At 42.4% G+C, this 23,407-nt stretch overlaps 3 protein-coding genes across 4 annotated transcripts in view; 2 read left to right on the top strand and 1 right to left on the bottom strand.

Moving 5' to 3' along the window:
- URB1 (URB1 ribosome biogenesis homolog) overlaps positions 1-6,338 on the top strand; it is a gene marked incomplete at its 5' end in the record, with an annotated part of 50,681 nt that extends 44,343 nt beyond the window's left edge. The window contains one exon of the mRNA XM_084513576.1: positions 261-6,338. Coding sequence (XP_084369702.1) covers positions 261-466 — 206 coding nt within the window. The 3' untranslated portion in view covers positions 467-6,338. The remainder of the gene's footprint in view (positions 1-260) is intronic.
- MRAP (melanocortin 2 receptor accessory protein) lies at positions 4,041-19,959 on the bottom strand. Its single transcript, XM_084513585.1, has 3 exons — positions 19,361-19,959; positions 14,177-14,276; positions 4,041-6,340 (listed from the first exon to the last, which is right to left on the bottom strand). Exons 1-3 carry the CDS (start codon positions 19,464-19,466, stop codon positions 6,226-6,228), a joined length of 321 nt encoding a protein of 106 aa, XP_084369711.1. The 5' UTR covers positions 19,467-19,959; the 3' UTR covers positions 4,041-6,225.
- A 187-nt stretch (positions 19,960-20,146) lies between these two features.
- On the top strand, positions 20,147-23,198 carry MIS18A (MIS18 kinetochore protein A). Of its 2 annotated transcripts, none has more exons than XR_014697085.1 (5): positions 20,147-20,396; positions 20,487-20,553; positions 20,712-20,834; positions 21,667-21,749; positions 22,336-23,198. XR_014697085.1 is itself a non-coding variant. In XM_084533016.1 (5 exons), exons 1-5 carry the CDS (start codon positions 20,162-20,164, stop codon positions 22,411-22,413), a joined length of 597 nt encoding a protein of 198 aa, XP_084389142.1. In that variant the 5' UTR covers positions 20,147-20,161; the 3' UTR covers positions 22,414-23,198. The 2 variants fall into 2 exon arrangements, 1 of the variants encoding a protein (XP_084389142.1); XM_084533016.1 differs by having other exon boundaries at positions 21,656-21,749.
- Positions 23,199-23,407: the final 209 nt, after the last annotated feature.

Here is a 23,407-nt window from a genome sequence, read left to right as displayed (position 1 = left end):
CCTATTTGATAGAGAAAGACACAGGTCAAATTTCAAAGCTTTTCATTTAAACCTGTCAGAAGGGTGTGCTAACAAGAAACCACTTTCTTTCCTCACTATGGGAAGGATCGTTGGCTTTCTATGAGCAAAAAACCCACATTTTCCATCTAGGAAAGGGTTAGTAAAACATAGTTCTGGAGGTAAAGTGGGTTATTTTGGTATTGTGAATGTGGAAATATAAGCATATCTGTTCTGATTTTTCTCTAATTTTTCTTCCACAGCTGTTTGTGTATTCCTGACTTCTGTTTACATTGGGGACATATGGCTTGGAGCACAGGAGCCAGATATGTTAATAACCCATGTCAAATTGATCTGCAGTAATACAGATGACGAATTAAACAATGATGACATGGAAACTCATAAACAAGGAGAAGAAACTATTGTGCCTCTTTGCAAAACCCTTTACTTGGCTACATTGGGGCATTAATTCAGTGAACTGACACTTAGTCTTTAATGTTATATGCTCTGTCATCATTGCTGTGAGCCATGAAACCCTTCTGAACTGTTCCTCATACAAATCTAACTTACTTTGTCATAAGATCAATATTTTATTACTGTGTGCAAACTCAGGGGGGAAGACTTGTATTCATCATCTCTCAGTGGAACATTAAAGCCGTAATTTTCCTTTTTCTTCAACCGTAAGGGTACTGAATGTCATTTACACCACTTTTAACTTTCTGAAGAACCAAAAAGGGCTGATGAATGTGTTGCCTCTGGACTCTATTTCAGTCTCCATCCTCTCTCCAGTGTAAGATGGGGAAAAGGACTGCAGTACTTCACCACAGTCAAGTATAAGTGCAAACAAGTATTCAGGAGTTTAGCCGTGATGATTTACTATTTTTTTGAAGAACCCAGCTTCCTTCATGGTACAAGATGATAAAACCGGTACAAAGACAAGATGCTGAACACTGGCATCATGATGGTGTAGGATTCTTATATTTTTTCAATTCCTTTTGAAAGCGTTTTTTCTCTCGGTTTTCTGTTTTTTTTGTGTGTGTGTTTTTTTTTTTTTAAATATATATACATATTTTTTTATTTAAAAAAAAAGTCCTGACCATCACCACTGCTGGAACTTGCAATGAAGACCTCTCTTCTCTCCACTCTGAAAAGCTGAGAGAGAGAACTAAAACTCCAATGACTTGCTGCTGATTGATAATACATGTTTTTTATTGGAAATTCTCTGTGAAATCTGATACATATTTCTTGAACGTGGCCTTGAGGGCAGATAATAAACCATTCCAGGTATGCAAACACGCAGGGTCTGAAGTTGAGCCTTTGAAGTGTAAAACAGGATTTATTAAATTGACTCATGAAAACGTGCTGTGCCTAGGTGCTTTGTACAAATTCTGTACTAGAGAAAAAAATCAGAAATGCACACTCCTTGTGTTATTTATATAATGTGCTTTTTTCAAAGAATAAAAGAACGTGAGATGCAAATAATGAGGATTGCTTCTGCATGTAAATATTTTCTCTTAAATAAGCCATAATATCTGTTTGAAGGCTTGGTTTAAAAATAGCAAAATACATCTTGAAAATGCTGCAAGCCCATTAGAGGCTAAAGTGTGACATAATATTGATACAGAATCCCTAGAGTGTGGCATCAAGAAATTTTCTTTGCAATGAAAAGGTGTTTTCTACTTAATTTAAAAAACAAAATGAAGAGATGAATGAAACCAAAGGATTTGCAAGTGCCAAAATATGAAATAAGTGGCTAGAACTGGTGCTAAATGGAAAGCTGTCTTGCCATCTCATCTGCCTGTAACAGAAAGCACTCATGACATGCAGGGAAAGAGTTTTCAGCTGTCTTGAGAGACATCTAGCAATGGTTTATAGTATGACTTGTTTGAGAGAATGTAAGAAATGAGATAGAACCATTCAACCAATGTAAAGACTGCAATGCAGAAATGTGTTTTCACATGGGACTAGAGAAATTCAGTCACCGCCCAAATCTATTGGCAATAAATAAAATGAATTTTCCCCCTATCAAGTCTGTTTTGCCTCTGATGGCAACTGGTAAGCAATCTCCCTGTCTTAATTATGACCTTAGCTTTTCCATCCTGTTTTCTCCCCTGTCCTGTTGAGGAGGAGGAGCGGGAGAGCAGCTGGGTGGGAGCTGCCTGTAGTCCAGAGTCAACCCATCACAATATCTAATGTGTTACTGACCAGGAGTAGATGTACTTGTAGACCCTTCCAAGTGAACAAAACCCAAACCCTGAGTGCAACACCCCCTTTGTTAGTCTTCCACAAGTCGCAAGCCCAGGCTGTTTTGCAGAGTGCACCTCTGTGCCTTGCAATACCCTTTCCCACGCCCTATTTGCTTTACAAAAAGTTGTGCAACTGTGTTACTGGCCAGAGCAGAATTCATTTGTTGAAGCTCAACCACGTGGAAGAGCAATTTGTGAGTTCAGATCTGTTTCTGGAAATAAGTGCATCAAATGCAAATGGGCATGCTGAATTACTTCTGGTTAAACAACAATTTGCACACTGTGATATTTCCCTCTGTTAGTGGAAATGGCGATGTCTGCACACAGTTTTGTCACTGCTACAATAAGTAGGATGACTGTCAAGGTTACAGCTGGCTTTAGCTGACAAGGTGCGTGGTGCTACAGAAGTGTACAGTAGCATGAGGAGACCACGACTGCACCTAGAGCCAGTCTTGTGTGTCAGTATGCTTTCTTAAATGCAGGCTAATTATGTGTGAGCCTGCCATGAGGGTGCATATTTAAATGATGGTCTTCTGATAGCCTTAAATGTTTGGAAAAAACAGTATTGATTGATGTCTCCCTGGCTTTTAGTGTTTTGTTAGTATCTCCAACATTGCTATTAAAACATTCAAGGTTGGAGAAGAGTATTCTTCATACACTTTTTTTTATGGTTGGTTTGGAAGCAAAAATCATGTAAATAAGCTAACAATTTAAAGCTGCCAGCCTCTCATGTCAAAAATGTATAGCTCATATCTGCTTCTCAGTAAAGACAATGCTGCTCTGCATGTGGGAACTTTTAGAAACGAATTAGTCTCTCACTGCTTCTGTGAGCTTCAATGTGTTGTAGTAATGTAGCAATTAAAAGATTATTACGGAGTCCTTCAGGAAATAATGGTCAAATATCTTTAAAAAAGCAGATGGTTAGCAGTTGAATGATTTGTGTGTGTGAATTACTGCCAACATGCTCAAAATTCATTATAATAAATTACACGGTGAGTCATTTAAAAAAAATATGCTTCAATAAAATAAATTGTAGAGAGGATTCAGAAGTGGAAAGCTTGCCCCATGTATGGGCCTGTGTTTTAAAACAAGGAGTTCCTACAGCTTAGTGCAAGTTATTTGCTTTGATGTCCTTGTGATGAGAAGCATGCCCTGCAGTGGGCCCAGTGGCATACCCTCACAGAAATCACCATGAGGACAGGCCTTTTAAGCCTTTTCCTCAAAGTTGACAAGAATTTGGTGAAGGCAACAACCCCAAAGACACGCTGCTTCCTGAGGTACGAGGTATGTACAGAAGGTACCTGCAGGTTTGAGTGCAGGTGGGGCTCCTCAGGTTTGAGTGGACCTCAGCCCCACGGTGCTGGCGTGCAGGTGAGGAGATGTCTGACATGGTAGGAGGGCTTCACGTACTGTGAGCAACCAGGCTCAGTTGCTTGTATCATGTCTTGGAGGGGGGGCGCAGTGCATTTTGGGGTAGGATTTTTATGGTCATCAACTATTTGAACCTGCGGCATGAGGTGATTTGGGTCATGCCTTGTTGGCTGATGGCTGCAGCATTCTCAAGAGGGTGAGGATGCTGCAGGCTACAGAGGGAAGGCCTCTGTTAACTGAGGAGTCTGGGGGAAGGGGAAATAAAAGCACTAACTGGGAACAGCAGAGCACTGAAAGGGCCTTGAAATGGGTGTGTATGGAAATGTCACTGCAAGAAATGCATTTCTCTCCCCTCCTTCCGAGTTAGACATGTAAAATAAGCTTGCATTTTGCTTATTTTATCTTGTATTAAAAAAAAAAAAAAGGCAGTAATCATAATCTTTTAATTCCTAAGCCATTGTGAACGTTTCCAGATAATTTTATAGGAAAACAAAAACAAAACAAAAACACTAACACCCTTTTCTGTGGATACATACCACATACGTGTTTCAGTGTGCCTACTGCAAGAATGCTCCTCGTTACGAATGGGAGCATCAGGACGTTTCAGAAATCCCCTTGGAAGCCATCTGTGGAAAGGAGGCTCTTGAGAAGCAGGTGTGGGGTCTGTCACGACTCAGCGAGGAGGAGGATTGAGCCAATGGAGCCAGTCCTGCTGCTGGAGAGGATTTCTAGGTCAGGGCAGATGCATCCCTGAGGAGGAAAATGGGTTGAGATGGTGAGGTCTTCTTCAGCCTCCTGGTGTGATTGTAGACACAAGGTAGACACAACTTGCAGTGGGACAGGTGCTGACCAGGGAGAAATTCTCCCCCCCTTTAAGGCAAGGGGAACTTTTTTGCTAAACAGAAGGTAGTCTGGCTTTCACCACCACTGTTATTTGTGTGTCCTGTGTGAAGCAGCAAGAGATAAGCATATCTGAGAGGTGGGGAAGGCCATCTGAGCTGATTAATGGAAAACTTTGTCTCTCTGACACATCTCTGTCCATGTAATGTCTTCAGTTCCTGCAGTCTCCCCTTGTTTCCTCCACTTGTTCGTGACCTGGTAGACTTGAGGCCTTGATAGGATTCCACGCCTAACCAAAGTAGTAGTTGGTTTGCTCAAAAAGTAAACTGCAGAAGTGTTTACCTCAGAGATTTAAAAAATTTGAGTTTTTTTTTTTTTTTTTTTTTTTAAGGAAAACAACACTCAGCACAAATACATGCCTGGTGGTTTGGTCTGTCTCTTGCGTTTGAGGCTTTTTTTACCACAGCCCAGCCCACCCGCTCCCTGGTAACATCGCAGCCCGCGCTCCCTGCACAGCATGCGGCCGCTCTGGCAGTGCTTCACTGGAGGAGTTGTGGCTGCCCGCTTGGCAAGGTGAAATTTCTAAATTTTTCCTCAGGTTTTGAATGAATTGTGTGCGGTCCTCAGCCCAGCAGCTCGCTGTGGGGTCTTTTACCCACTCCAGCCCTTGCTGCCTTCCACAGCCCGACTCTGCAATCGCGGCACCGTGCTTGCTGTAGCCCTAAGATACCATTTCGAGACTGTTCAGTTTCTTTGTCACCTGCCATTCCAAGAGAAAGCAAAAGGGGACTGGCTATTAGCAGCAAAACTATTTCTGGGCAACTGCTAAAGCTAATGAGTTTATTCAGGAAGACACAACCACTTGAGATAATGAATGCTGCCAATAGCTTTTTAAAGGCTGTTCTAGCTAACCAGTGTTTTAATAATTTTCATCTAACCCAAATATATATAATTTTGCAATAGGAAAATAAATACAAAGCATATTCTATCCTTGAGGGAACTGCTGAGCTTTAAGACAGTAGAGCAAGATGTAACCCTTCCATAAGCAAAGTTTTATTGTTGATGTTGCACTTGACGTTACTGCTTATTTTTCAGAGGCTGGCCAAGTGGAGATGTCTCTAAGATGCAATTGATGAGACTGCGAGCTGAGGACAGAGCCAGAAATAGATGACTTGTGTCACTGTGGCTATAAACAATGTTGTGCTGCCTGATCAATGTGTTGGTGGTTTCTTTCACAGCAAGAAAACCGAGTGAAGACTGATGCTGCAGAGACACCCCTGAGGATAAGAGGGCTCTGCGTGCGCTCAGGTAAGCAAAGCAGAACTCTTTGCAGGACATGGGGTGTAACTGCTACGTGCTTTCTGCTGGAGGAGCAAATCTGCTCTCAGCCAAATGGGTGTTAATGAGAATCACGCAGCAGGCAGCACACCCATTGCACCTTGTAATTGAAAGATGATTTTGAATCTTTACTTAAGTGAGAGAGATTTTGCAGTCATCAGAATCTAAAATGCTCTTCTAATCAGGCAACTGCAGCAACAGTGCTCCAATACAGTGGTTAGTGCTTCCTTTTAGGCATCAGTTTCAGTCTTTGTTGAAAGACATCTTTTTTTTTTTTTTTTTTTTCTTCTTTTCCTGAACTAATCCAGCTGCAGCCTAAGGATATAATCTTCTCTAGAGTCAGGAGAACTGTCCAGCTGTTTTTGTTTAACCCGTTCCAGTTTTATTTCAGACTGAGGTACTTCCATGAATGCCAATTTCATCTGAGAGGGAGTTAGTTAGGTGTGCCAGGAGCAACCTCATCCATGTATGGGCTGCTGAGGTCATCACAGTGAGGCTGTTCACTGTTGGAACTGCTTTCTTCTACCTGGTTCCCTACAATCACCTGTCTGTAATGTGGAAAGAAAAAAAAATATACTGTTATCAGGGAACACAGTTTGGAAGATAGCAGCAATTTCATAAGCAAGTACATTATTAATGTTTTAAAAATAAAGATGATGGTTCTCCCAACTCAAAAGACATTGAATCCAGCATGAGAGTTGCTTCTGGACTTCAGCCCTCTTTATCCACCATCAGAATTATGTCCTTACCTGCAAATAGAGTGTGACCAACAGCAAAATGGTGAGCTGTGAGTCACATTTGGTGAACTCCCTCACTCAACATTGGACCTTCAGTCCAGCCCTTAAGCCCTTGATCCAGTTCTTTAGCTGGATTTTTAAAGAGGAAACCAGAAACTTTGCTGTGACTTGTTCTGTAGCAAGAGTGAAGGGACCTCTCACAGCTGGTCCTGGAAGGGAAGGGGGTTAGGAGTGATGTGTAAATCGAGTGAGAGTACAAGAGACAGAGCCACTTACACTGGGGGCAACAGCAAGAGGGATGTGTGATGTCTGGGAGAGGTTCCCTGGCACTAGCACTGGGAAAAGGCAGTTTAAGGAGGGGTGGGGATCTGAGCAAGAAAAAGAAGGTAGGACAAGGGTAGCATGAAATTTTCAGCGTACAAATAACATGGCAAAGATTTATGGTTCTGCCAGAAAAATCAAGTTAGTGGTGGGGTGTAGGGGATGATGATATGAGAACAGCTGAGCATACCCTGTCTCCTCTTCCCAGCAGCTTCCCAAACATTGCCCTTAAAAAATAAATGGCAGATAGCTTTGGGCTAAAAGCAGTAAATTTCATTCTGTATGGCTAAACACAAGATGATCCCAACTAGTACTACATTCTTAGGGCTTCAAAGGTGAGGAGGAAAATTACATTGGGAAGAAAAATGTAACCCAAAAGTATAAGTGAAAATGGAAATTTTTTTGAAAAGTCTTATTAATGTCCTGGTGCCACAGATTAAAAGACAAAAAAAAAGAGGGGATCTTTGACTAAAAGCTACGTTTGTTTCAGTGGTTACACAGAAGTAACAAAATTGGGAAAATAATTGTATGGGAAATAATTATTTTGAATAATATTGAGGAAGGAAAATATAAACTTTGTAACTTCGAATTTATATTAATTACTTATGAAAGCTTCAAATATCTGTTCCTGACAAAACTAATTCAGCAGGGATCTTGCTTAACGGTAATTACAAAAATAAATAAAACAAAACCCCAAAGTCTCAGTAATATGCCCACCATGGGATGGAGGCAGGCGGACTTGGAGTTTGCTTTGATGTGATGCAGGCATATTCAAGAGATCTCTCTTCTCTCTGTTTGACAGAAGCAAGACAAAAATACTCTTACCAAAGTGGGATGCTTTCTTTCCAGTCCATTAAGCAGCTGAACATCATCAGCTAGCTATCCATATTCTTAAATCAGCGGGAGAACTTGCCTCCCAGAGATCTGCAAACTGTCTGAGGAGAGCTCTGGCTGGCTCTTGTTAATCTTTAACCACCCTTGGAACAGTGAAGAAATGTGATGAGATGAAATGTGATGGAAGGGCCCTGGTGTCCCAGTACCCAATGGGAGTGAACTGGTCAAGCCAGGTCACTACAAGCCAATGTAACTGACCTCAGCCCCAGGCAAAATGAAAAAATCATGGAATTAAAACTAAGATAAGGTACAACTGAACAAGTATTCCAAGGGACAAAAAAAGTAATTCCCAACAGTGTGGTTTTATAGAAAGATAAGGATAGTGAAACATGGCTGATTTCATTTCTTTAGGGGAATCCCATTTGGAAGATAAAGTTAGTTGCATGTATGTGAGCTATCTGAACTGCAGCAAGGCATTTGAAGTAATATTCTGTATTGATTTCTTTAAAAAGAAGTATGCCTCAAACCCGTTAAACAGGTGTTAAGTGAGCTAGTCTTCTCAAAGAGTAACTGGAGAATGATCACTGGCTGTGGATGTTCCAGGCTGGGCTCCATAGGCACCTGGTGCATCTCGGCATTTTCATCAGTGATCTGGAAGCACGTGTAAAATCACTCTGAAAGAAAGCTGCACATCAAGATACAACAATACAATGAAGAGCAAAGAGTCATAGTACAGACTGGACAGCCAGGTAAGATGGACCTGTTCAAACAAAATTAATTTTAAAGCCTCAATCCTGGCAATAATAATCTTCATTGAGAACTGCAGGTTTTTCAAAAATGGCTCTCCTTAAAAACAATAAATTGTGACAGCACAGAAAAGCTAGAGATAGTAAGGAAAAAAATGTAGAGTCAATATTCTGTATTTATGGACTTCCAGAGACAGACTTGATCTTTGAAAACCTGTAGTAGATTATACTATAATTCTAAATTTTCATATATTTAGTATAGTTTGGTCTATCTGCAGTGATCATGCATGTGGTTTTTGGAAGGACCCTGATCACTCGTAAGCAATCTCTCTTCCTGTCTGTGAGTTCACACGCACATGCAGACTCTGGCTGGTGCTAACCAAAACCCCAGACTTATTTTTCACTTGGAGATTAGTTCTCCCTGAGCAACCTCAGCACCACTGTACCAGTGTCACATCAGACAGAGCCAAGATGCCTGCCAAGAGGTATGGAGCGTGCTCCAGGTGGTCAGCCTTTGATGGCAGCAGCGGGAATGCTGTTCTGTGAAGACCCTGTAATTTGAGTTCTGATGACTGAAGTCCTGTAACCAGCTTTGACAGTTCACAGCTAACCATTTTAACAGCCTGTGCTCCTCTGGGTCTGACAACTTCTCACATGAAAAGGATCTGGGTCTGTCAGCATGAAAAGAGAAAATTCTCCTAACGATGGAGGTGTGAAAGACAGCTTCATCCCTTGAAACCAGAGCCTTGAGGAAAACTTATTATCTGCTGTTTGAGAAACTGTACCAGGGAAAATTTGGGATAGATCCCCAGGAACACTGCATATGGGAAGCCAGCTTTAAGAATTTATCTGTCCTAAATACAGGAGAGAGAGGGCTGAAGAAAGCAGAGAACAGGAGCAGAGCATGACCTGCTTTATCAGAGAAGTACCTCTCATGATGATCTTCTTACTATGGTATTATTAAGAACTTCGTCTCCCCAAAGACAAGGTGGCATGGCCAAGTAGAGCTATGACACTTCTTATTGTCAGCAGGAGGAATATAATCTGGCACCCTGAGTATCAGATTGACTGCCTTTGTGTACAGGAATAGGTACTTTTTGTTATTGTAAGAGAGACACAGTGGGTATGTTGTTCACTAACGCATATTTCAATCTTGAAGATATATATATAAATAATAAAAAAAAAGGAAAATTATCTGCCCTCATATGAGATCTAGGATATTACCACAGATTATTTTTTTTTTTTTTCTGTCCTACAGATCAAAATCCCTGAGCTGCCAAATATCCAAATTAGTTCCCCAGTTCCAGGAATGAAGCAGCTGTTGCAATTGATCTGGATGGAGCAGAGAATTGAAAGAGCACACGGACATTGTACAGTCTGTCCACCAAAGCAGTGGTATCTGTCTGTCCGTGAAGGAAGCCCTCACCTGCAAACTGAGACAATAGCTGGCTGCAGAACAAGCGTTTTAAAGCCAAGTCACACATCTCTGTCTGGCAAGAGGGATCCCGAAGCTATGTTACTGTATGCCTCAGCAATATCAGGTAAAAGTTGGTCTTAGTTAGGGGGAAAAATATCAAAACACTGAGTCAGGTTTCTTACTGCAAGAGTCCACAAGGCTCATGCTGCCAAGGAGTCCAGAGCCACTTGGCAGATTCCCCTTCTGAGGCTACCATGACAGCAAGAAGTGTTGATAAGGGATCAGATATGCAGATCTTCATTTTTTTCCTCCCCTATTACACTGTCTGTGAGGCAAGTGGTTGTCTGAAGACTTTGGATGTCCACAGAAGCCTCAGTCAGGCCGTCAGGGATGCACAGCCAGCAGTGGGAACACAGGTTTTCCCCGAGAAGACAAGGAAGTTGTGTTATCTGCATCACGTTCAAGCCTCCAGTCAGATGTTTCCAGCCACTAACCCTATTTTCTGTATCACTAAATATTCATAAGAACAGAGATATATATATATCACTTGGATATATCATTTTGGATTGTAAGAAATACAGTTTATGTAAATGTTAGTGCTGGCTCTTGATTACAACAGTGTGGTAACTGCCTTGGCATGCTAATGGATTTGAAATAATTGGTCCCAAACCATTTTTTCTTTCTTTTTGTAGGGATGGCATAACAGTGACAAAAGGGACTAGGACATGGATTCTTTCTTGCAGCTGTCTTGCAAGGATTAACCCTCGCCCCTCCCTTGAGCTTGCTCATCGGACTTGGCACCAAACCATTCTGTGTTGCGGAGAAGAGCGTGGTGCAATCAGACCACAGCGTTGGGTCCGGGACTTCTCAGCATCTCAGGATTATGCTGTGGAATAAGTAGATCTAGTCATTGCATACGGCTTTCGGAAGACACTTTGACTTCTTTTCTGTATGGGTATGCAGCTAGAAGTCAGCAGACTATCCTGTGGCAGATGTCATGGCCTTGCCAACATATTAAGACATCGGCGTACACAGTGGTAGAAGAGAGATGATCACTGCATGTCGTACAATGCCAAAATGTAATCCTCAGGGACCCCACAGAGATCCAGCTGACGATAAAGACAGTTGACCTATGGCAGTAGGGGTTTGCTTGACAGTCAACTGGGGACAAGTGAAAACAAGAAGATATGCTCCTATAAATGTTCAGATGTGAAAGCATGCTTGTTTCACCAAGCAATTGAGCAAGCTGAAACAGAACATAACATCCTATGTGCCCCTGGGTTTGACAGAGAGACGGATGAACACAGAAACTGTGAAGGTAAAAGTTCCCCAGCCTTGACCAGTGACGCACATGTACATTTGTTAGGTGAAGGTGTCACGATTATCATGGCAAAAGAGTAAGGAGATAGCCGTGCTGAATATAGTTGATAGTCATGCCAATGATAATGAATGGATTACAGAAAAAGAAGAAGAAAGAGGAGGATGGTGGAAGCTAACAGGAAGAATTTTTACTATGTTTTATTGCTGAAATGAAGAGAAGAGTAATTGGAGCAGGTGGTTAGAAAACAAATGGAACTCAATCCAAAAGAGCAAATTTGGAGGGTTTAATTTTTATTTTTTTTTCCCAGTATATTTTAAGCATAGAAAACTGATAAGACAGGATGCTTTAAAGCCCTAAGAAAACCTCATCCAATACTGCTTTCCATTAATGATTCCTAGGCCTTCCACAAAAACCTCCTTGGTCACAACAGCTTTCAGTGGGCGAGACTGAACATATTGGGGATGAAGATGGATATTTGTAAGCCCAGCATTTAATTCAGTAGCATAACATAGAAGTGATTTTTAAAAAGATACTTCTAAAAAAAATCTAAACACACCGAGATATTCATGCGTACAGTCTTCTGCCACTTTTTTCAGTAACAGCAGATTAATGGGAACAGGCCTCTGTTACCGTGTAATTTTATGTCAATTTCCATGTGTTTCTTGTATTATTAGCTTGCCTCCTGCTTTGTGGTTTATTTGGGCAAGATGCCTTTTTTATTGTTGCTGTTACCTTTTGTGAGCATGCCAGAGGCCTTAGGGTGCCAATAAATTAGACTATTAGTGTTCCTTTTTTTTTTTTTTTTTTTTTTTTTTTTCTGCTATATTATACCCTTGCTTCCCTCTGCTTGTTTGTGACCTAATCTTGAACCTCTGCCTAATTTGCTGAGCTGAATTTTCTGTGTCCTGATCAGATTAGGAGGAGCAGTGGGCAAATGCATCCCTGTTTGCATAAAACGTGTTTGCCAGAAAACCCAGCAGCAAACAAAGCAAACCAAATGTAGAAAGCTGCAAACAGAAACCTGTCCTTAGACAAAGTTCAGGTTGACAGGCAGCGTTACAACTACCTTCCCACTCAGCACGTGGGTGCTGCACATCCGTGGGCACTGTGTCTGCATCCCCTACAGGTACCCGAGCAGCCCCTACCTGGTTCGTCACAGGGCAGGGTCTGTAATCCTTTAGAGAACTGGGGACAGACCTGTCCAGTGGGGGTTTTACTCGGTGTCTCTTTTCAGCCACGGAGGCTTTGGGTGGAAACACTCTACTAAAACAGGTTAGCTATTCCACCTATCTGCCACTGGTGGATATTTCCTTGTTTTGTCAAGCCCAGCTGTAAAAAAGTCTGGCTGACACTAACATGCCCATCTGGGATCTCCCTGTAAATCTAGATGCCCTTCTACAGAGCTACATGTACTGCACACACTCTGAGCCTGAAAATCATCATCATCCTTTACGGGGCTACTCACTAGCTTTGACCCATCTCTGTCTCCCTAGTGGTGAATAGTACTTCTACTGAAATTTCAATTAAGTTACCAAGGTAAGAGTAACAGAATGTAAGCATTAATTGCAGGGAAATGGCCTGAGGCTAATTCCAGGAGATTCTGGCCCAAGAGAAAACCCAGTTGAACCATGTTATTTCACTCCTAAGCTGACTGGTATTGTGAATGCCACGTGCTCGTGGTTGGCAGGTGCTTCAAGTCATTTCACAACTACACTTCCAAATGATTAATATTGCCTCTGACTAAGTGTGTTTGTAGTTTTACCCAGGGCTTACTATGCTGAAGGACTGCAGTTCAGATGTGGGCCCCCTTTGGGAAGGAAAGCACTGTCTGTCTATTGGCAGGATTTGCCAAACAAGAAAAGAATAGAAAATAAGCTTAGATCTTCAGAGAGCTATACATCAGTATTTTCACAGAGTTAATTTAAATTCCAAGAACTTTAAAGTATTTAGGGAGTGAGCTACTCACTTATTTCAGGCAGGAAAGACGCTTCTGCACAACAGGGCATAGAGCATTAGCCCATTGACTCCTCACAGTAATTTTGGGATGAATACAACTGTGTGTTTTTTAGACGTTAAGTCATCAAGTAAAAAAAGAATTAATCACAACCAACTTAATGTACCACTCTAAATTGTTCCAGTGAATCACTGCCCTCAGATAAAACATGTGGAACAGGCGAGCTTGAGCAGCAGCAGCTTCCAGCCATTGCATTTTAATACTTGACCACACTTTACCCTTTGATTGTTATCATCGGGCTCTTGGGCACTAAAAGCTGTTCTAAAGATAGAAACGGATAGTTCATAACCAGCATCCTTGAGCCGCTGCTCCTTGAGTAACTAATTGATTTGAGTATATTTCGCTCACCGTAGGATGTATTTTCTGGATCTCATTTTTTTCCTCAATTCTTCCCAATTTCTTTAAAACCCCCTTTAAAGAGTGCATTCTAAAACACATACGGCATTCTTGGAATGGTCTAAACAATGCCACACATAGGATTATTACTTTTGTGATCTCACTGGTAAATTTTCTCTTAATCAAGTCTTACAGGATTGCGTTGGGAGCTCATATCCACCTACTTTACCATCATTATTCCCACTTCCTTCCTGGGTGTGCTTTATGTGGGGTACTCCCTCATTCTGTGTGTAAAGCAGACACGTTTATAATACACAGCCTTGATAGCTGGCATAAGTAAAATGTGTGGTTTGCCAACACACCGGGTAGACCAGGCCTCTCTGCCCGTCCCTGTGCTTTCCTCTTCCCCCATCTTTCTCTCATCAGCAAACCCCAACAGTTACGAATTCCTATTTTTATCCAGGTGATTAATACCAACAGTGACTAGCAGTGGGTTGAGAGGCACTCAAACCAAATCACAACATAACAAGTGTCATCTCGGTGTGCAATTATAAATGTTGAATGTAATTGCTGGATCATTCAAAGCAGTGAATGAATGGTTCATGCAGATAGTTTGATCACGCTTAGCTATACTTACTTCACTTCTGATTGTACTTACTTTACTGGACTTGATCCAGAGCGGGACATATACAGCAAAATAAGGAAAAGAAACATCACAAAGGCAGCAAGTCCAACCCAAAAGGCTATGACAATGGAATCTGTGAACACAATACAGTAATTCTGTTACTGGTAACACAGCAAATGCGAAATGCAGCAATATAGTTTATGATCTGTATAGTTTATAGCGTATAGTTTATGATCATGTGTGTCATGGAACTAATTCAACTTAATTAAGCCCCCGAGAGAGGGGAATGCGAGTGCCAATTTGCTAAAAGTCTTAAGAGCCTCCTGGCAATTTATTGTGACAGTATATGACCAGGGCTGGGGAAAGGCTGGAAAAAATGGAGTAAGTGTGATGGTGACTAGGACTATGCATATTTTTGAAAGGTAATCCTGAGTACTTAGGATGTCTTTCCATTTTGGCTGTTTGTAGGGAATTACAGTTCCTTTTACAAAACCACAGTGCTGTACTCAAGACTGAGCTGCTACTGCTCAGTGCACAGCCACATCCTGCCCTCAGGTGAAAAGGTAATACACATGACCCTTAAGAGGATGCTTTTAGGGAGGGAATTCTAGCTTTGAAAATATTTTCTACTAGGAAATGCTGGACTTTCACACAGGAAAGCATGTTGAAAAGCACTCGTGACCCTCCTAAAACAACAGTCCAGTGGAAGAGACTGTGGATTGTCCCCTGCCCAGCTGTAATGCTTCTGTCATCATCATGAAATTGTTCAAAATGAAGCCTACTTTACCAGGATTGATTTCTGTAAGGAACCAGTAAGTGGATTCCTAGCACTGCAGTACGTGTTCAGAATTGGTTTAAACCAACCTAAGGCCCTGCCACTGCTGTTATCTCTGACTCAGATGAAAACTTGATTTTGTTTGTTTTTTAAATTAGTGAAAGTAAAAAAATAGCACTAATGGGTCTCAGAAGCAATTTTGGGAGCTGGTCCTTAATGAATTAAGGCTGCAGTGCCGCTGAAATTACTGCCTCAGTTACAGGCTTGCTATTAGATGGGATGAATCTGCTCCTGCCCCAGTAGCACCTTTGGTCACTGGTTCAACATGCTCCTTCCTGGGATCAGTGCAGTGGTGAACTTCCCAGTTAAAGCCTTGGAAAGGTTGTGAGTTGGGCAGGGCACAAGCCGAGAAATGCCCTGAATTCATCACTGGCTACCCACTTCGACTGAGGTGAAAAAGAAGGGTCATTGACTCCAGAGACAAATATTGACCAGGATAAAATAAATCTTCTATCTCAAAGGACAAAAAACATTCATGTTCTTTGAAACAGGTCCAGTATGTTTGATTAGGTGTTTCTTTGTGAAAAAGTTCAGAACGTGTTGTCATCAGGGCCACCAAGAGATTAGGGGGAGTTATTCCAGCTCCTTTAAACCTTAAACTAGAGCTGACCCAGCGGAACTCTTATCAGAGAGTTCAGTTTTGGCTGGGATACTGAGAAATGAGAATGTGCAAAATGACTTCTGGAGCATCGGCTTATTTCATTCTTCCCCTCTTAAATGAAGTTTTACTGAGCTTTAATTCAGAGGAAGGTAAATTAGGATGTGAGGGCCAATATTCTGTCCTACTCTTCCAAAAATGAAGGGACTCAGTGACTGGGTGCTACTGGCCAGTCTCAGCTCCTCAGGGGAAAGTTATTGACTTGTGTTTAAAAAGACTAAACCAAAACCAAAAAGCTCATGATCTAGAAATATTTTGAAAAGCTCAGTATTTAAGTGCTCAAAGCCAAGCGGACAGAAGTGCAGAGTTGGAATTTATATCCCTCTATATCACAGCTATTTGAGTTTCACCTTTTAAGAGAAGTTTTAGTATGATCCATGGAATTCACTGAAGCTAATTGAATTTGTTTCAGATCTCATGGGAAATTTGAACTCAAGAGGGATAAACAGAAACTTCCCGACTGTTTTTAAAGCCTTGCAATTAGGATTTTTCTGAACTGGGATAACATATTTTAACAATCTATAAAATGCTCTCCGAGTGCTAACTTTTAGAGTCACCGTTTGTATGGGTGTGTATTTGTTTTAAATATCCTATTAGTTCATGGGCCAATTAAGCTTTTTATTATTTTTATACAAAATGGATAGAAGTACACAATGCTATTAACAGAAAGCAAGACCAAGTCTTTATAGCTGGATTTAGGCTCATTTTCATGAGACAAACACATTCTCACCATGCTTCTGGGACAGGCCACATAACAGAGGAAAGAAAGTGCAGAGATTCAGGTCTCTGTTTTATATTAAATAAATAAATAAATTGTGTATATATATATATATATATATATATATATAGGGCAAGATTGAATTAGGGAGTTATCATTCCATCCCAAGGGTTATGACAAACGTGTAATTTATTTGGGTGGATTCTGCAATGCACCTAAACAAGTGCTCAAGTCCCATTGCAGTCAATCACCAGAGGCCCTCTGGAATATCCAGTAGATATTTTAATATTGGAGATATCACACATTTTGCCAAACTTGGAATGTTTATGGCCCTATCTAAAGAGAAATTATCTCATTTTGTCTTCAGCACAACGGGCAAGGATTTGCTGAATCTAGCTTGTTTACAGAGTTCCAAGCATATGACGATGATAATCCCAACAGCAGCTTTTGAAAATATATGAACGTAAAGATTTTGTAAAGATGGGAAAACCTACAAAGTATCTTCATTGCTTGACTAGCCCTTTTCCTCAAAGCAAGGAAGAAACTAACCAGCTGCAAAATTATTATAGCTTGCTGTCCCAGTGGTATTTGGAGAAGGAAGAATAGAAGTACTAAGATGACGCAGTATGTCCATTCCTCCTGGACGGCTGACATGGAAAAATGTCTGTTTTTATAAGAAGCACAAAACCCCCAAACCATCAGTTTAACTTCCCTGCCTATCAGGAAACCAAACCCAACTTTTGGAATTTAGAAATTGATACAGCCAACGTGGGCTTTTTAAAGACACAAATCACGGAGCAGAGCTCCGTTTTGGCATGCTGCCTAGAAATACCTTACATAAGCAGCCGCCCCAGGGGACACCAATTGCCTTAACATTAGCCTGCAGAGGGGAAAAATAGTATATCCCACACCTTGCTATTTCCTCTTTCTTTCTCTTCTTTGCCTGGGAGATGGGCAGCTGAAATACGGAAGCCTGGTTTCCTGCAGACTTGTTTCTCAATGCTGAGCTTAAGGGCGATTTCTTTGGTGCCTAACAGGGCACGATCTCTGCCTGCAGCTTTTTGGTCAGTAGAGGTCTTCGTTCACAGTGTTCTTCCTCCATTATTCAACCACCAGCTGTAGGAACTTGTAGGAAATTTTATATCTGGGAGGCCTCCACTCCTTTGTTATTCAGTCAATGAGCTGAAGATGCTGAAGGAGCAGACTGGATGTGTAAACACACAGTCTGGTAACATAAGTCACCTCCTCAGAATACAAAAAGACCTGACAGGTGTCAGACTTCTCTGTGTCTTCAGGGTGAGAGAACAAATGAAAAAAATCAGTAAGAGAAAGGTTTACTCTGTTTGGTTCTTTTGTTTTGTTTTTAATTGAAATAAGGCTTATGAGATCAGTCGCAAGCACTCAAATAGGTATGTGGTGATTTCCTCTGTGAAACTATCAATGCATTTCAATTAAATTTAACAGAGGGGGAGCGTCTTCTCACAGAAGCAAAACTTCCACAAGTTTCAAGAAAACAAGCAGCTGGGTAAAGAGTAATATCCTACAAATGACTACGGAGGGAAATGCTGCAACACAAACTCCACCTCCACCTCTCTGATATATCAGGGATTCCAAATGTTAAAAAGATGCTATTAATGAGGAGGAAAAAAAAAAATAATAATGTTGAGATTCCTGAATTCTGCTAGTCCAGCCACATACAGGGGACTTACAGCCTGCTAAACTTGGTGTTTCAGAGGTTCCCTGGAGGAACCTGGGGGCAATTATCTGCCATAACTTTAAAATTAAGAGAATTAGAAAAGTGGTGTAAAGCTGCTCATAACCTGCCCATTTCCAGCAGCACCAAATGTTGCTCTACAGTATTCTGGAGCAGGGTTTTATATACAGAAGGCTGGGGGTATTTACGTCACCTTATTTAAGGTATGTTGCTCTTGGTACCAAAAGTTGGAGGCAACAAATGCTAGGCTCCTCAGAGCAGGCAAAAAAGCTTTTCTAGAGGCAGTGACTCCCATACCCATTTAGTTGCAGTTGTCTTCAGCTAACTGAATAGGGACCAGTAAAGCCCACAGCTGTATTACTCAGACAAGGATACAACCACAGGGAGAGACTTGATGGGAATCCCAGGAAAGTGCTGCCCATAGCCTTAGCGGCTCAAACATGCCTATATGGTCGCCTCTGATCTTCATCAATCCATCCAGCTATACCCATTTCAGTTAATCCCTCACGACACTACTGATTTTATTTTAGTAAACCCAAACCAATGCAGTTACATTAGAAAAAAATTGACTTAAATAATAGCAAAAATACATGCCATTGTGCAAAACCAAGTGTGAAATTGAATTAGCTGTCCCCAGCTGAATTCAGAGAATATTATGTCACATTAGGCACTTTGAAAATAAACTCCTAAACCCAGCAGAATCAGCTTTCATGGCAACAAGTGTTTTGATGATAATGTATATTACTGCTTACAATTCAGTAGCAGTAAATCACGGGAGGAAAAACAATAGAATATATTTTCAGCTTGTTGTTCCTGACTAGTGGAAACACAAACATCTTCCTTTACCAAGGTTTTAAATATTTATCAGTTGTAATGTAAGCCATACATCCCAAGACAAAACAGGATAGTCTTACAAAAAAACCTGTGCTCATGTAGTTGACTTTTCTGGGAGCAGCAAGCAGGTAGCTCACACCCCACACTACAGATTTGCACAGTGTAAGGTTTATACTTAGCAAATGGTTAAGAAAAATATCTGTCCTTCTAAATAAGAGTTAATAGCAGCAGCCTTAGAGTTTGAAGCACTGTGAGGCAAAGCAAGGAGCGGCATTGCTAGCAGTTAGTGCTGTTAGGGCACAGCGCAGGTAAGGCAGCTGGGTGAGCAGACACCCGTCCATGCAGACCATTTACACATAACTCTCTCTTACAAAGAAGCAAAACCAAGTCAGTGCGACAAGCTCTGCCACATTTTGCCCGCTGTGCTGGATCAGCACTTGCCAGTCAGCGTTACTTACATTTATTAACCTTCAGCTTCCTTCCATCCACTGGGATCGGGTCTATGTAATCCCAGTAATACTCATAGGACCAAAAGTACTCTGACGAGTTGGTCCTGTTGGCCATGTCGGGAGGGAGTGCATTTTAAACCAGCTCAGTACTCCAACCAAATACTTTTTTTTTTTTTTTTTGTCCCTCATTGTGCTTCAGCGCCCTCAGAAAGAGGTTGCGTAAGCGATGCCTGTGTAAATCACCCCGCAGCTCAAGGACTGCCTTGGTGCCGGACTGTGCTTGGCAGAAATTAATGTTGGTGCATGACAGAGGAGGGACAGCCGCCTTCGGGCGTGACCCTGGCTCCCCGGAGGGCTGTTAGGGTGTTCCTCAGCGTGCCTGGGGCTGGCGGGGACATGGTGATGGGATGGACGCGTGCCAACAGTGTCGTGGAGACTGAGAAACCAACGAGGCACCCTGGGGAGCTACGGGGGAGAGGTTGTGTGGGGAACTTTCTGTGAGCAGCGTGCTTAGGTGCAATATTCGAGGCGCCCCTCACAGGGGCCGGCGCGCCCCACACGGGGCTCACCTCACAGCCACAGCCCCGGCCGCCATTTTGGGGCTGCCCCCGGGCAGCGGCTGGGGAGGGGGCGGGGCCACCACGGGGAGGTGCCCTCGAGGGGCGTGGCCATAAAACGGGATGGGCGTGGTTATTGAAATGAGGCGTGCCCACGCGCAGAGTCCCCGCCCCTCTAAGGAGGGGATTGGCTCCGGCGGGCGGGCGGAAGCGCGTCACGGCCAGTTCCGGCGCGGGCAGTTCGAAGGCAGGCATGGCGGAGCTGGACTCGTCGCTCTCGCTGCTGGAGGCGGGCGGCGGCCGGGACCCGGCCGTGGGGGCGGCGGGGGGGGGGAGGCGGCCGCAGATGGCGCCGCCGGCAGGACAGGCGGAGGGCGACGAGGACCTGATGCCCATGGTGTTCCTGTGCGCCGGCTGCAAGCGGCCCGTGGGCGACACGCTCAGCTGGGTGACCAACGACGAGGAGACGGGCTGCGTCGTGCTGCGCAGTGAGTGCCCGGAGCGGCCCCTCGGAGCGGCCGTTGGCGGCCGTTAGCGGCCGTTGGTCAGCTCTCCCCCCCCCCCCCGCCTCCCCGCAGGTGCCTCCGCCAGCGTCTCGGTGGACAAGGAGCAGAAGCTGTCCAAGCGGCCCGGAGAGTGCGGATGGTGAGGCGCGGGGCCGGCGGGCGGGCGCGAAGAAGCCCTGAATGCCCCAAGTCACCCTGGATGAGCCCTGTTCGGGATGAAGTTGGGCACAGGTGGCTTTCTGTCATTATTTTCCTTCCTGTGTAAATGTTACGTGCTCTTTTTTTTTTTTCTCAAAGCATGATTGAGACGTTGTTCTGCTCCGGCTGCTCCAGGACGCTCGGCAGCATCTACAGGTGCACCCCGAAACATCTGGACTACAAGAGGGATTTGTTCTGTTTCAACATTGACTCGATTGAAAGGTAAAGGCAGGATTCTTCTCGCTAAGATAAACCTCACCCTCCGGGCGTCATATTCAAGGACGCTGCTGTTAGCGTTCTCAGCATGCATAGAGAGAGCTGTTTCTGCACCTTGTGTTACTGCTGCTAGCGTCGTGGCGCTGAAGTCGTAGCTGCACCATCTGTGTAATGTTAGACAAGTCCTAGAAAAGGAAAGTATCAGGGTCACCAGTATTAGAAACTGCATACCACCTCTGAAAATTCCTGTAAACAACACAGCAGGGTTCCTTCTCACTTTCTCAGAAGTGAGTACATACGTGCTCTACCCTAGACAACAGAAAAAGACCTTGCAGTCGTAGCTAATACCTGCAATCTGTTGACTACCTGCAGTCATAGGTAATACACAGTATGCCTGGCTCCAAACCATTGGAGGTGTGTGTCATCAGCAGAGAACACAAGCACAGGGGCTTAATTTATACTCCCGTGTAACTATTTTACAGTCAAAAAGTGTCTGGAAAATGAAGGTCTGCTGTTATGTTGGTTTTATCTGATTTGTAGCACTTGAAACTGGTCTTAAATTGTTCCTCGATAACTACATCCAGAATTCAGTCCCCACACTCTTACCTTTTATCTGAGCATTACTATTTGAACTTAAAACTGTTTTCATTCCACCAAACAGTTTGTTTGCAAGATGACTAAATTTTGTTGTTGTTGTTGCTGGAATCATTCTACTGTGCTAGTGTATTAACTGTAATCTTGTAATCATCGAGAATGGTGGATGAATCTTACGCTCATTCTTCTGCCTTCAGAGTGAAAAGTGCATGATCTAAACTGTAGCGTATCAGTTACATTTTAGGATCTTCAGAAAAGCAGGCTGCTACTGATGAAGAACCTCTAACTCTGGAAAGTCGAGCTGCCTTGGAAGAAGCACTAGAAAGGGTAAGACTTAGCCTAGCATCATTCTTTGTGTACATCAACACTGTGAAATGCTAATATCCTTAAATTGTTTCTGCAGAGCAACCTATAACTTCATCCAGGTCAACGCTGTGGGTTTTAACGTATGCTATCACTTTGTGCTATTTTGTTATCTAAGGCTTTCAGTAACTTCGTTTCTAGTTTTCACATTAATTAGCGTTTTCTATTTATCAAATACAGCTTTAGATTAGATTTAGATCTGTCCGTAATGAGAAAGACAGCTTGACTTTGGCAGTTCATAGACCAGCCTGGGTCCTTGAAAGATCATCAGGTCTAACCTTCACGTTTTCATTTAGCTTTTAATTGTGTCTCTTCTATAGGATTGTCTTGCGTTTAAACTGACTTCCTGCTTTTGCTCTTACTTTGTATTGAGATTCTGTGTAAGGAGTGGTATTTTGCTACACAAAGAGGTTCTGATCCCAGCTGGGGGTAGCTGGGAGCACAGCATAATCAGATTGCCTCTGAAAATGGAATGCTGGCATCTACGCATGGTTTTCTGTAATGTTGATTTCTGTTTCTAACCAAGCATCTTTCCATGTTTACTTTACAGGCAGACACCATACTAAAGGCTCTGGAGGCAAGACTGACTGCTGTTGAATCGAGTATTGAATCTCTTCACGATGTCTGATTCTCTTCACAATAATCTTTGGAAGAGAACTTCCTGCATCTAAACAAACTGCTGGAGAAGGATACGCGTGAAACTTGTCCTTCTAATACTTTGGAATCTGTGGGAACACTGTGAAAACTGAGCAAAGAAATGAAAGACAGAGGTGGCTGCTGTAGTCAGCATTGTTCTACTGCAACAGTTCTTCGCCACTGATGAGTGCCTTCTCCGTTAAAGAGAATGCCCCAGGAAGAGTTTGTTTGTATAGACTTTTGTTTCATATGTAAATATTTATTTAAATTTTTACCTCTGACAGCAAAGCATTTATCTCCTGATTTCACTGTAAACCTGTATCTGCTGAACTGGGTTTGTATCTTTCCTAACTGATTAAAAAAAAAAAAAAACACCTCTGACTTCAGGTGAAGTAGCAATATATGTTATTTTCTTGTCTCTCAAACCTTTGCTTGACTTGTGCTCAGAGACAGAAATGGCCCAGTAACATTTTTTGCAAGCTCAAGGCTAAAATGAAATAACTGTAAAGAAGGCTTTAAGAGCATTTGATTAAATGGCTTTCCATTCAATACTGAAGGTCATGTGTGACAGCTTCAAGGGAAGGAAAACAAACAAGGCTGGTGTGTGTTCGAGCAGTGAATTCAGTGCTAATTAAGAGTGGTTGTCATTACTTTGTTTCAATGTAGATATTTTGGCTTTTACTTTGTTCTGTGTATTTAGGCATTAGGGTTTCTGATATGGTGTTCATGTTCAGTGACTTTTTTTCACCAATAAAACAAAAGAAAAGTAAATGAAAACAGTCTAAGGGTAGAATAATTTTGTTTTTCTTTTCCCCATTACCCAAAACTGATCTTTACTACTAATTTTCAAGTCTTCTCCAAAAGCCTGGAGTGAATTTCGTATTCTTCTTCCCACTGGTAAGTATTTTCTGAAAGCTTCTTTATTTCTAATACCCTACCCTCTATCTTCTACTTTCCTCTATTTTGTTTTGAAGTAGCATTTTATT

This window comes from Aythya ferina (assembly GCF_964211825.1).
Source record: "Aythya ferina genome assembly, chromosome: 1".
NCBI classification, from domain to species: domain Eukaryota; kingdom Metazoa; phylum Chordata; class Aves; order Anseriformes; family Anatidae; genus Aythya; species Aythya ferina.
The sequence above is the reverse complement of the archived record's forward strand: the minus strand, read 5'-3'. Positions and strand labels throughout refer to the sequence as shown.